At 38.7% G+C, this 15,170-nt stretch overlaps 1 protein-coding gene across 1 annotated transcript in view; it reads left to right on the plus strand.

The window, feature by feature from the left end:
* Positions 1-15,170, plus strand: part of PAPLN (papilin, proteoglycan like sulfated glycoprotein) — a 517,238-nt gene that overhangs the window by 467,503 nt on the left and 34,565 nt on the right. The window contains 1 exon segment of the mRNA XM_053697785.1: positions 3,393-3,508. Within this exon segment, the coding sequence (XP_053553760.1) occupies positions 3,393-3,508 (116 nt within the window).

The following is a 15,170-nucleotide window of genomic DNA, read 5'->3' on the forward strand; positions in this document are numbered from 1 at the left end:
ACAAATAACTACAATGAAATAAACTAACTAAAGTACAAAAAATAAAAAAGAACTAAGTTACAAAAAATAAAAAAATATTTACAAACATAAGAAAAATATTACAACAATTTTAAACTAATTACACCTACTCTAAGCCCCCTAATAAAATAACAAAGCCCCCCAAAATAAAAAATGCCCTACCCTATTCTAAATTAAGAAAGTTCAAAGCTCTTTTACCTTACCAGCCCTGAACAGGGCCCTTTGCGGGGCATGCCCCAAGAAGTTCAGCTCTTTTGCCTGTAAAAGAAAACATACAATACCCCCCCAACATTACAACCCACCACCCACATTCCCCTAATCTAACCCAAACCCCCCTTAAATAAACCTAACACTAAGCCCCTGAAGATCATCCTACCTTGTCTTCACCTCACCAGGTATCACCGATCCGTCCTGGCTCCAAAATCTTCATCCAACCCAAGCGGGGGCTGGCGATCCATCATCCGGTGGCTGAAGAGGTCCAGAAGAGGCTCCAAAGTCTTCATCCTATCCGGGAAGAAGAGGCGATCCGGACCGGCAACCATCTTGATCCAAGCGGCATCTTCTATCTTCATCCAATGACGACCGGCTCCATCCTGAAGACCTCCACCGCGGACCCATCTTCTTCTGGCAACGTCCAACTGAAGAATGACAGTTCCTTTAAGGGACGTCATCCAAGATGGCGTCCCTCGAATTCTGATTGGCTGATAGGATTCTATCAGCCAATCGGAATTAAGGTAGGAATATTCTGATTGGCTGATGGAATCAGCCAATCAGAATCAAGTTCAATCCGATTGGCTGATCCAATAAGCCAATCAGATTGAGCTTGCATTCTATTGGCTGTTCCGATCAGGGGCTTAGTATTAGGTTTATTTAAGGGGGATTTGGGTTAGATTAGGGGTATGTGGGTGGTGGGTTGTAATGTTGGGGGGGGGTATTGTATGTTTTCTTTTACAGGCAAAAGAGCTGAACTTCTTGGGGCATGCCCCGCAAAGGGCCCTGTTCTGGGCTGGTAAGGTAAAAGAGCTTTGAACTTTCTTAATTTAGAATAGGGTAGGGCATTTTTTATTTTGGGGGGCTTTGTTATTTTATTAGGGGGCTTAGAGTAGGTGTAATTAGTTTAAAATTGTTGTAATATTTTTCTTATGTTTGTAAATATTTTTTTTTTGTAACTTAGTTCTTTTTTATTTTTTGTACTTTAGTTAGTTTAATTGTAAGTAATTTGTAGGTATTTTATTTAATTAATTTAATGATAGTATAGTGTTAGGTTTAATTGTAACTTAGGTTAGGATTTATTTTCCAGGTAATTTTGTAATTATTTTAACTATTTTAGCTATTAAATAGTTCTTAACTATTTAATAGCTATTGTACCTGGTTAAAATAAATACAAAGTTGCCTGTAAAATAAATATTAATCCTAAAATAGCTATAATATCATTATAATTTATATTGTAGCTATATTAGGATTTATTTTACAGGTAAGTATTTAGCTTTAAATAGGAATAATTTATTTAATAAGAGTTAATTAATTTCGTTAGATTAAAATTATATTTAATTTAGGGGGGGGTGTTAGTGTTAGGGTTAGACTTAGCTTTAGGGATTAATACATTTATTAGAATAGCGGTGAGCTCCGGTCGGCAGATTAGGGGTTAATAATTGAAGTTAGGTGTCGGCGATGTTAGGGAGGGCAGATTAGGGGTTAATACTATTTATTATAGGGTTAGTGAGGCGGATTAGGGGTTAATAACTTTATTATAGTAGCGGTGCGGTCCGCTCGGCAGATTAGGGGTTAATAAGTGTAGGCAGGTGGAGGCAACGTTGTGGGGGGCAGATTAGGGGTTAATAAATATAATATAGGGGTCGGCGGTGTTAGGGGCAGCAGATTAGGGGTACATAGGGATAATGTAAGTAGCTGCGGTTTACGGAGCGGCAGATTAGGGGTTAATAATAATATGCAGGGGTCAGCGATAGCGGGGGCGGCAGATTAGGGGTTAATAAGTGTAAGGTTAGGGGTGTTTAGACTCGGGGTACATGTTAGAGTGTTAGGTGCAAACGTAGGAAGTGTTTCCGCATAGCAAACAATGGGGCTGCGTTAGGAGCTGAACACGGCTTTTTTGCAGGTGTTAGGTTTTTTTTCAGATCAAACAGCCCCATTGTTTCCTATGGGGGAATCGTGCACGAGCACGTTTTTGAGGCTGGCCGCTTGCGTAAGCAACTCTGGTATCGAGAGTTGAAGCTGCATTAAATATGCTCTACGCTCCTTTTTTGGAGCCTAACGCAGCCTTTATGTGGACTCTCAATACCAGAGTTATTTTTATGGTGCGGCCAGAAAAAAGCCAGCGTTAGCTTTTCGGGTCGTTACCGACAAAACTCCAAATCTAGCCGATAATGTCACATAACCTAACAAACACTATATGACTGTATGTATTACCTGTAGTCCCCCGACTATACTATTCATGAATGTGTATCTACAAATAGCCTGCAGGCTATGTGAGTGCAGTGCGCTTACCTGTATAAGCACCCACTCCACTGATCTTACCAGCCACATAGAAAAGCTACATCCAATAGAGAGCCCGTCCAGTGCTGTGAAGGTGACAGCCGAGGATATTTCTGAAATCCCATAAGGAAATACTGTGCCAATACTAGAGTACTCCAATATTCCATGATATATGTGTGAGTAAGTATAGCGCTGGAAATGAAGGATTCCAAACACCTCACCTGGGGAAAAGATCCTTCTATCTTTTCAAATATTATAATGGATTATGTAAGGGGAGTGAGGGCGCTAAAAAAAGCTGAAGGAATCTTAAACTAGATATAATCAATGAATAATTGTCTATAAACTATATTTAGACACGGAATTCCGATTATCACTTGTTACATGTTAGCACTTTGCACTTTTTCAGAACCTTTTGAGACAATTAATCAACACTTCTTGGGTCAAAATATTTCTTTGAGATATAACATTGGTTGAATATTCAGCAGTACCTGTATTTAACAACAATTTCTAGCTGTTAGACAATTATTCATTGATTATACCTAGTTTAAGATTCCTTCAGCTTTTTTTAGAGCCCTCACTCCCCTTACATAATCCATTACTCCAATATTCCAGCATTCATAGGCATTATTCCAAAAGGGGTAATGGGACATACGTCTGAGAACCCCTGTCAAATTAACACTGGAACACCTCTAATCTTTACCTACATTCCTGGGAGGAAGAACAAAACTGAGTAGTACAGGGAGTTGAGAGGACTTAAAAGCTCTTGTGGTTTGGGGTTCTTTGCCTCCTCAATCCCATTTGTTAAGGCTTGTGGACTCTTACCATCCTGAAAGATAATAATTTATCAGGTAAGCATAAATGTTGTTTTTATCTGTTCCCAGACATAGAAGACTATCAGATGGCTCACTTGTCATAAGTCGGACTAGCTCTGAGGATGCTGGGCTCTACACTTGTACTGCTGGCAGGGAATTCAAGGAAATCCAACTGAAGATTAGAGGTCAGTAACTAATATCAATAGACCATTTAGGGGAAAGTGGAAGAACTTCCAGTCATGTTGCCTTTCATTTCTAATTAAGCTTTTTAACTATTTTGTAGATCTATTTCAGTGTAAAACAGGGTGTCCTCACTAACAAATTCTGGAGAATATACAAAAAAAAAAATTGTGCGGGTAATAAGTACACAGTTTACATAAGTAATTGTTGACAAATGAGACTACAGAGGGCTAGATTACAAGTGGCGCACTAACGTTAGCATGCTAGCGATATTGAAATATTGTGCCCGTGCAAGCATATTACAAGTGAGTGCAAACTATATTCACACTCGTCATGTTAGCACAACGGAAGTCTTCACGTAAAGGGTTAGGGCTTAATAAAAAGTTGCACCAAACACAACATAAATACATTAAAATAAAGTGTTATACTCTTGTACATTATCTAATAAAAATGATTCACATAAATATTAAAAATAAAAAGTTATAAGTTATGGTATATGACAAGGTATTTGAATCGAAGGGGCTACAATGTGTAAAAACATACTGTATATGCATGTCTAAATATGCAATTACAAAATAACTGAATGCGCCTCCTGGTGCAAAAAATCAGTGATAATACTATGTTGGAAAAAGAGTAATAAATATCACTGTGAAAACATACAAAAATATATGTATATAAATCGTGTTATTTTGAATGTCACCGGTATTCCAATTGGCAGACGGCAAAGAACCGGGACCATGAAGGGTAGAGATGAAAAACATAGTCCCCAAGTAATCGGACTGATGGACAATGTCTTTAGGTGGCTGCTCACTTCACAGGAGCCAAAAAGACTGTAGTAGCAAAGAAGAACAAGTGGTGCCTTCTCTTCTTGTTCTTCTTTGCTACTACATGCCTAAATATGCGTATGTTTATATATATATATATATATATATATATATATATGTATGTGTATACATGTGTATTTATGTATTTATATGTGTATATATGTATAAACATACGTATATACACATATATACATACAGTATCTCACAAAAGTGAGTACACCCCTCACATTTTTGGAAATATTTTATTATATATTTTCATGTGACAACACTGAAGAAATTACAGTTTGCTACAATATAAAGTAGTGAGTATACAGCCTGTATAACAGTGTAAATTTGCTATCCCCTCAAAATTTCTCAACACACAGCCATTAATGTCTAAACCGTTGGCAACAAAAGTGAGTACACCCCTAAGTGGAAATGTCCAAATTGGGCCCAAAGTGTCAATATTTTGTGTGGCAACCATTATTTTCCAGCACTGCCTTAACCCTCTTGGGCATGGAGTTCACCAGAGGTTCACAGGTTGCCACTGGAGTCCTTTTCCACTCCTCCATGATGACATCATGGAGCTGGTGGATGTTAGAGACCTTGCGCTCTCCCACCTTGCGTTTGAGGATGCCCCACAGATGCTCAATAGGGTTTAGGTCTGGAGACATGCTTGACCAGTCCATCACCTTTACCCTCAGCTTCTTTAGCAAGGCAGTGGTCATCTTGGAGGTGTGTTTGGGGTCGTTATCATATTGGAATACTGCCATGTGGCCCAGTCTCCAAAGGGAGGGGATCATGCTCTGCTTCAGTATGTTACTACAAAGGGTGGAGGCGGCGCCAAAGGCTATCTGGCAAATGAAATATTAGGTTTAGATATATAACTTCAACAAGAATTATTAACTTTAATTTATAGTAGTAAAAACGTTTAAACTGATTTCTAGTGATACAATTGCACACGTTGTGAGAAGTGCAGTTAGGTGGTTGGCAATTCTGGTTTAGCTTACCCTCAGTCCACACTGACCCTGTATCTAGTTCTGCTTCAGTATGTCACAGTACATGTTGGCATTCATGGTTCCCTCAATGAACAGTAACTCCCCAGAGCCGGCAGCACTCATGCAGGCCCAGACCAAGACACTACCACCAAAAAGCTTGACTGTAGTCAAGACAGACTTGTCTTTGTACTCCTCACCTGGTTGCCGCCACACACGCTTGACACCATCTGAACCAAATAACTTTGGCCTAGATTTAGAGTTGGGCGGTAGCCGTCAAAACCAGCGTTAGAGGCTCCTAACGCTGGTTTTTACCGCCCTCTGGTATTTGGAGTCAGTCATTAAAGGGTCTAACGCTCACTTTTCAGCCGCAACTTTTCCATACCGCAGATCCCCTTACGTCAATTGCGTATCCTATCTTTTCAATGGGATCTTTCTAACGCCGGTATTTAGAGTCTTGGCTGAAGTGAGCGTTAGAAATCTAACGACAAAACTCCAGCCGCAGAAAAAAGTCAGTAGTTAAGAGCTTTCTGGGCTAACGCCGGTTTATAAAGCTCTTAACTATTGTGCTCTAAAGTACACTAACACCCATAAACTACCTATGTACCCCTAAACCGAGGTCCCCCCACATCGCCGCCACTCGATAAAAAATTTTTAACCCCTAATCTGCCGACCGCCACCTACATTATACTTATGTACCCCTAATCTGCTGCCCCTAACACCGCCGACCCCTATATTCTATTTATTAACCCCTAACCTGCCCCCCACAACGTCGCTGCCAGCTACCTACAATAATTAACCCCTAATCTGCCGACCGCAAAGCGCCGCTACCTACGTTATCCTTATGTACCCCTAATCTGCTGCCCCTAACACCGCCAACCCCTATATTATATTTATTAACCCCTAATCTGCCCCCCTCAACGTCGCCTCCACCTGCCTACACTTATTAACCCCTAATCTGCAGAGCGGACCGCACCACTACTATAATAAAGTTATTAACCCCTAATCCACCTCACTCCCGCCTCAATAACCCTATAATAAATAGTATTAACCCCTAATCTGCCCTCCCTAACATCGCCGACACCTAACTTCAATTATTAACCCCTAATCTGCCGACCGAATCTCGCCGCTACTGTAATAAATGGATTAACCCCTAAAGCTAAGTCTAACCCTAACCCTAACACCCCCCTAAGTTAAATATAATTTAAATCTAACGAAATAAATTAACTCTTATTAAATAAATTATTCCTATTTAAAGCTAAATACTTACCTGTAAAATAAACCCTAATATAGCTACAATATAAATTATAATTATATTATAGCTATTTTAGGATTTATATTTATTTTACAGGTAACTTTGTATTTATTTTAACCAGGTACAATAGCTATTAAATAGTTAAGAACTATTTAATAGCTAAAATAGTTAAAATAATTACAAAATTACCTGTAAAATAAATCCTAACCTAAGTTACAATTAAACCTAACACTACACTATCAATAAATAAATTAAATAAAATACCTACAATTACCTACAATTAAACCTAACACTACACTATCAATACATTAATTAAATACAATACCTACAAATAACTACAATTAAATAAACTAAAGTACAAAAAATAAAAAAGAACTAAGTTACAAAAAATATTTACAAACATTAGAAAAATATTACAACAATTTTAAACTAATTACACCTACTCTAAGCCCCCTAATAAAATAACAAAGCCCCCCAAAATAAAAAAAAATGCCCTACCCTATTCTAAATTAAAAAAGTTCAAAGCTCTTTTACCTTACCAGCCCTGAACAGGGCCCTTTGCGGGGCATGCCCCAAATAATTCAGCTCTTTTGTCTGTAAAAAAAACACATACAATACCCCCCCCCAACATTACAACCCACCACCCACATACCCCTAATCTAACCCAAACCCCCCTTAAATAAACCTAACACTAAGCCCCTGAAGATCTTCCTACCTTATTGGTCCTGGCTCCAAAATCTTCATCCAACCCAAGCGGGGGCTGGCGATCCATAATCCTGCGGCTGAAGAGGTCCAGAAGAGGCTCCAAAGTCTTCATCCTATCCGGGAAGAAGAGGCGATCCAGACCGGCAACCATCTTGATCCAAGCGGCATCTTCTATCTTCATCCAATGACGACCGGCTCCATCGTGAAGACCTCCAGCGCGGATCAATCTTCTTCCAACGACGTCCAACTGAAGAATGACGGTTCCTTTAAGGGACGTCATCCAAGATGGCGTCCCTCGAATTCCGATTGGCTGATAGGATTCTATCAGCCAATCGGAATTAAGGTAGGAAAATTCTGATTGGCTGATGGAATCAGCCAATCAGAATCAAGTTCAATCCGATTGGCTGATCCGATTAGCCAATCAGATTGAGCTTGCATTCTATTGGCTGTTCCGATCAGCCAATAGAATGCGAGCTCAATCTGATTGGCTGATCGGATCAGCCAATCGGATTGAACTTGATTCTGATTGGCTGATTCCATCAGCCAATCAGAATTTTCCTACCTTAATTCCGATTGGCTGATAGAATCTTATCAGCCAATCGGAATTCGAGGGACGCCATCTTGGATGACGTCCCTTAAAGGAACCGTCATTCTTCAGTTGGACGTCGTTGGAAGAAGATTGATCCGTGCTGGAGGTCTTCACAATGGAGCCGTTCCTCATCGGATGAAGATAGAAGATGCCGCTTGGATCAAGATGGTTGCCGGTCTGGATCGCCTCTTCTTCCCGGATAGGATGAAGACTTTGGAGCCTCTTCTGGACCTCTTCAGCCGCAGGATTATGGTTCGCCAGCCCCCGCTTGGGTTGGATGAAGATTTTGGAGCCAGGACCGATCGGTGATACCCGGTGAGGTGAAGATAAGGTAGGAAGATCTTCAGGGGCCTAGTGTTAGGTTTATTTAAGGGCTGGTAAGGTAAAAGAGCTTTGAACTTTTTTAATTTAGAATAGAGTAGGGCATTTTTTTATTTTGGGGGGCTTTGTTATTTTATTAGGGGGCTTAGAGTAGGTGTAATTAGTTTAAAATTGTTGTAATATTTTTCTAATGTTTGTAAATATTTTTTTATTTTTTGTACTTTAGTTAGTTTATTTAATTGTAGTTATTTGTAGGTATTGTATTTAATTAATGTATTGATAGTGTAGTGTTAGGTTTAATTGTAGGTAATTGTAGGTATTTTATTTAATTTATTTATTGATAGTGTAGTGTTAGGTTTAATTGTAACTTAGGTTAGGATTTATTTTACAGGTAATTTTGTAATTATTTTAACTATTTTAGCTATTAAATAGTTCTTAACTATTTAATAGCTATTGTACCTGGTTAAAATAAATACAAAGTTACCTGTAAAATAAATATAAATCCTAAAATAGCTATAATATAATTATAATTTATATTGTAACTATATTAGGGTTTATTTTACAGGTAAGTATTTAGCTTTAAATAGGAATAATTTATTTAATAAGAGTTAATTTATTTCGTTAGATTTAAATTATATTTAATTTAGGGGGGTGTTAGCACGCGTAGCTAACGCACCCCTTTGGCCGCAGAACTCTAAATCTAGGCGTTTATCTTGGTCTCATCGGACCACAGGACATGGTTTTAGTAATCCATGTGCTTAGTCTGATTGTCTTCAGCAAACTGTTTGCAGGCTTTCTTGTGCATCATAATTAGAAGAGGCTTCCTTCTGGGACGATAGCCATGCAGACCAATTTGATGCAGTGTGCAGCGTATGGTCTGAGCACTGACAGGCTGACCCCGCACCCCTTCAACCTCTGCAGCAAGGCTGGCAGCACTCATACGTCTATTTCCCAAAGACAGCCTCTGGATATGATGCTGAGCATGTGCACGCAACTTCTTTGGTCGACCAATGTGAAGCCTGTTCTTAGTAGATAACATAAAATGTTAAAGAGAAAAGTTGTCTCTTTTTCTCCCATCTGACCCGTACTTGTAAGATCTCTTTGTAAGAGCCTCTATTTAGGATCTATGCCCTGTATTGCCCTATATTAGGGTAGAGTAGCCACTTCAATATACTTGATATATTATGGTTCCCTTCCCCATCCTTACCCCCATATATTATGCAACAAATATTAGAGCAAGAAATTGTAAGATGGTCATAAATCAACAGAGTGCTAATTAAAAACTTGAATAGGATGCCCCTGACGCAGTCACGTTTCACTTATATGCTTCCTCAGAGGGGACTGAGTGGAACCTGTCCTGTGAAACCGCTGTATGGTCTTGCCCACTGTGCTGCAGCTCAGTTTCAGGGTCTTGGCAATCTTCTTATAGCCTAGGACATCTTTATGTAGAGCAACAATTCTTTTTTTTCAGATCCTCAGAGAGTTCTTTGCCATGAGGTGCCATGTTGAACTTCCAGTGACCAGTATGAGAGAGTGTGAGAGCGATAACACCAAATTTAACACACCTGCTCCCCATTCACACCTGAGACCTTGTAACACTACTGAATTGAACGGAAAATTGCTAATTGGGACATTTCCACTTAGGGGTGTACTCACTTTTGTTGCCAACGGTTTGGACATTAATGGCTGTGTGTTGAGTTATTTTGAGGGGACAGCAAAGGCAAATTTATACTGTTTTACAGGCTGTACACTCACTACTTTACTTTGTAGCAAAGTGTAATTTCTTCAGTGTTGTTACATGAAAAGATACAGGGAGTGCAGGATTATTAGGCAAGTTGTATTTTTGAGGATTAATTTTATTATTGAACAACAACCATGTTCTCAATGAACCCAAAAAACTAATTAATATCAAAGCTGAATAGTTTTGGAAGTAGTTTTTAGTTTGTTTTTAGTTATAGCTATTTTAGGGGGATATCTGTGTGTGCAGGTGACTATTACTGTGCATAATTATTAGGCAACTTAACAAAAAACAAATATATACCCATTTCAATTATTTATTTTTACCAGTGAAACCAATATAACATCTCAACATTCACAAATATACATTTCTGACATTCAAAAACAAAACAAAAACAAATCAGTGACCAATATAGCCACCTTTCTTTGCAAGGACACTCAAAAGCCTGCCATCCATGGATTCTGTCAGTGTTTTGATCTGTTCACCATCAACATTGCATGCAGCAGCAACCACAGCCTCCCAGACACTGTTCAGAGAGGTGTACTGTTTTCCCTCCTTGTAAATCTCACATTTGATGATGGACCACAGGTTCTCAATGGGGTTCAGATCAGGTGAACAAGGAGGACATGTCATTAGATTTTCTTCTTTTATACCCTTTCTTGCCAGCCACGCTGTGGAGTACTTGGACGCGTGTGATGGAGCATTGTCCTGCATGAAAATCATGTTTTTCTTGAAGGATGCAGACTTCTTCCTGTACCACTGCTTGAAGAAGGTGTCTTCCAGAAACTGGCAGTAGGACTGGGAGTTGAGCTTGACTCCATCCTCAACCCGAAAAGGCCCCACAAGCTCATCTTTGATGATACCAGCCCAAACCAGTACTCCACCTCCACCTTGCTGGCGTCTGAGTCGGACTGGAGCTCTCTGCCCTTTACCAATCCAGCCACGGGCCCATCCATCTGGCCCATCAAGACTCACTCTCATTTCATCAGTCCATAAAACCTTAGAAAAATCAGTCTTGAGATATTTCTTGGCCCAGTCTTGATGTTTCAGCTTGTGTGTCTTGTTCAGTGGTGGTCGTCTTTCAGCCTTTCTTACCTTGGCCATGTCTCTGAGTATTGCACACCTTGTGCTTTTGGGCACTCCAGTGATGTTGCAGCTCTGAAATATGGCCAAACTGGTGGCAAGTGGCATCTTGGCAGCTGCACGCTTGACTTTTCTCAGTTCATGGGCAGTTATTTTGCACCTTGGTTTTTCCACACGCTTCTTGCGACCCTGTTGACTATTTTGAATGAAACGCTTGATTGTTCGATGATCACGCTTCAGAAGCCTTGCAATTTTAAGAGTGCTGCATCCCTCTGCAAGATATCTCACTATTTTTGACTTTTCTGAGCCTGTCAAGTCCTTCTTTTGACCCATTTTGCCAAAGGAAAGGAAGTTGCCTAATAATTATGCACACCTGATATAGGGTGTTGATGTCATTAGACCACACCCCTTCTCATTACAGAGATGCACATCACCTAATATGCTTAATTGGTAGTAGGCTTTCGAACCTATACAGCTTGGAGTAAGACAACATGCATAAAGAGGATGATGTGGTCAAAATACTCATTTGCCTAATAATTCTGCACACAGTGTATAATAAAATATTTACAAAAATGTGAGGGGTGTACTCACTTTTGTGAGATACTGTATGTATATACACTTTGGAGCCCTTTCCTCTCAAATACCTGAAAACAAGAAAAAACATTTTTATTCATGTTAAAATTTTATAATGTTTTTTTACTATGTATTTACTGTAAATATTTAGCATTCCAATGTTCTTCACATAGGGGAAAATGTTCCATTAATTTATAAATAGATATTCCCAATTATATCTGTATAGACTGATACCTATATATATATATATATATATATATATAGATATATACAATATATACAAAAATTCATCATATATATATAGAAATATCTATTTAAAAATAAATAGAACACAAAATAGATTCATGACTACTGTAGAAAATAAAATCCTAGAACTTCAAAAAGGGGCACTGCTTTTTGGTAGGGACTTCAATTTCCCACTAAATCCCAAATACATACATCTAAAGGCTTTACCTCCATTTCCAAGAAAGTCATTAAGCAATCCAATAATAAACTGGAAGAGCTAACTCTTCATGACATGTGGCGTATCTTCCACCCCACACAATAGGACTACAACTTTTTTTTTCACCCTCATGAATCATATACCGGGATAGATTACATCTTTTCCAATCAATCCACTCTAAGCCTTCATCAATTATATTAAAATTCTGCCAATGTCATGGTCTGATCATGCCCCGGAATTATGTAAACTTAAGTGGCCATCTACACCAGATCATCCATTCCTTTGGAAGCTAGATGACCCATACTCAATAATTTACTAATTAGGATAGAAATTGAAAAAAACACTACTTGACTACTTTACCCACAACTCTAATGATGAGATAGAACACAGTTATGGCCTTCCCTGGTATTTGCTTTTCTGAGAGGGGGATTTATTAAGCAGAAAGCAAAACTAGCTAAATAAACTAGATCTAAATATACTTCCCTTTAAAATAAAGTACAAGTTCTTGAACAACAACACAGAAAGACACCTTTGGATTTAACCATTTTAACAAACTAGACTAAATATCAAATACTTACTTTATATAGAACATAAAAAACAGCACTTAAACTGCTGCAAAAATTATATGAATATGCTGACAAACCAGGCAGATTGTTGGCAAGAGCACTAAAAAAGAAAACAGTTAAAAACTCAAATTCACACTATCAAAGATAGGTAAGGAAAGTAAGATACACGCTGATAGTCCTGCTATTGCTGGGTTTTTCAAGACTACTACCATAATCTATATAACTTAAAAGACTCCATAGACATGCCTTCTGATGACAGTAACCGAAACCTAACAGACTCAGATATAGCCAACTACTTAGGTAAAGTCTCCCTACCATTATTTAAACAAGAGGCATATGACTTAGATGCTCCTATTTCTACTGAAGAAGTTTTACACACGATTAACAATTTGCCAGCAGGTAAAAGCCCAGGTTCAGATGGACTAAGCTCCAAATATTATAAAACATTTAAAAATATTGTGGCCCCATATCTGTCTACTTTATTTAAATCACTAGAAAGACCAGGCAGATTTGCCTACTCTATGTTAACTGCCACATTGTTATTATCCCAAAACCAGGTAAACTTGCAGACCAACCCAGAAAACTTTAGACCAATTTCACTCCTTAAAGGGACAGTCTAGTCAAAATAAACTTTAATGATTCAGATAGGGCATGTAATTATGAACAACTTTCCGATTTACTTTTATCATTAACATCATGAAATGTTTCACAACTAGAGGGTGTTAGTTCATGTGTGCCATCTAGATAACATTGTGCTCAGGCACGTGGAGTTACCTAGGAGTCAGCACTGATTGGCTAAAATGGAAGGCTTAGATACAAGGTAATCACAGAGGTAAAAAGTGTATTAATATAACTGTGTTGGATATGCAAAACTGGGGAATGGATAATAAAGAGATTATCTATTTTTTTAAACAATAAAAATTCTGGTGTAAACTGTCCCTTTAATAATGATATAACATTTTTTTTTCAAAAATCCTTCCTAATAGGTTGAATAAATATCTACCAAATCTAGTCTCCTCCGACCAAGTAGGATTGGTACCTGGCCACGTGGCCAGAGACAATAGCATCAAAGCAGCTCTTCCCATAAACTATGCCCAACAATGCAACATACCGATATACAGAGAAGGCCTTTGACAGGGATAGCTGGAGTTTTTTTAAAGGCTACCATGTTGAAGATGGATTTTGGTCAGCGTTTCATAAATAACGTATTTTCTCTCTATACAGAGTCCTCTGCACAGATTAAATTAAACAATACACTATCCAATCCTTCTAAAGGAACTAATGGCACATGCCAGGGCTGCCCAATCTCACCACTATTATTTGCGCTTAAATTTGAAGTATTAGCCCAAAATATTAGGGAAAACATTTCGATCACCGGAATCCAAATTGGACAACAGGAACACAAATTGTCGATGTACGTGGATGATGTCCGTCTGAAGCTAACCCGTCAACTGATATCTTTACCGATGGTTCTCCAGGAATTTGATAGTTATTTAAAGGTATCAAACTTTATATAGGTATCTAAACCAAACTAAATCTGAACTATTAAATATAAATTTCCCTCAAACAGATCTTTGTGAACTATCACAAATTTTTCCCTTAAAAATCAAAATGTAAATACATAGGTATCCACTTAACACCATCACCAGACTCCCTTTTCTAAACAAATTATGTTGAGTTGTTCTATCTTCCTGGCATAATAAATCGATCTCCTGGCTAGGCCAAATTGGGTTAATCAAAATGAATGTTATTTACTGCGGTTCCAAGGACTTTTATAAAAATTTATATGGATGGACACTAGGCCAAGTATTGCTAGATGGATTTTGTACCTATCAAAAGAACACGGGGGTTGGGAATCCCAAACATCTCTTTGTATCGAAAAGCTATTTTTCTTTCTAAGATATGGTGAGTCCACGGCGTCCTCAATTACTGTTGGGAATATCACTCAAGGCCAGCAGGAGGAGGCAAAGAGCACCACAGCCAAGCTCTTAAGTATCACTCCCCTTCCCACAAACCCCAGTCATTCTCTTTGCCTTTGATGCAAGGAGGAGGTGAAGTTTTGGTGTCTGAAGAAGATTGGATTTTTTCACTTCAATCAAGATTTTATTATTTTGAAAGCCAGAGTAGGTTTACTCTGATCTTTACTCTCAAGATTGGGTATGGCCGTACTCCACGTTAGTCTTTTCAGTAGGGCAGTAGTGACTTTCAAGCAGTTAGGAACTTGTGGGGTGGGCCTCACTGCGTTTTCCTAACAAGTTGCTGCTCCTGTATAGAAAGCCAGGGTTTACTCTGTCCTTTCTTTTACTCTACAGGTCTCAGTGAGGAGTGGCTTCCTTTCATGCTGGGTGGGCTGTCCTCCTGCCGGACAGCTAGAGGTGCAGGTAAGTGCCATCTTTTATCTTCTGGGAAAAGTCGCTGGCACTGTAGTAACTGTTTAAACTGCACATATATGGGGAGGAGAATCCTGAGTTCAGGAGTTATTAGGCAGTGTGCAGACACTTGGACTGTGACAAGAGACTGGAAATTAAAGTGTGTTTATTTCCATTTGGTGGCTCAGGGGTTAATTATTCTTATAATAGCCTAATGATTCCTATGTT

The sequence above is a fragment of the Bombina bombina genome, chromosome 1 (genome assembly GCF_027579735.1).
Source record: "Bombina bombina isolate aBomBom1 chromosome 1, aBomBom1.pri, whole genome shotgun sequence".
NCBI classification, from domain to species: Eukaryota; Metazoa; Chordata; class Amphibia; order Anura; family Bombinatoridae; genus Bombina; species Bombina bombina.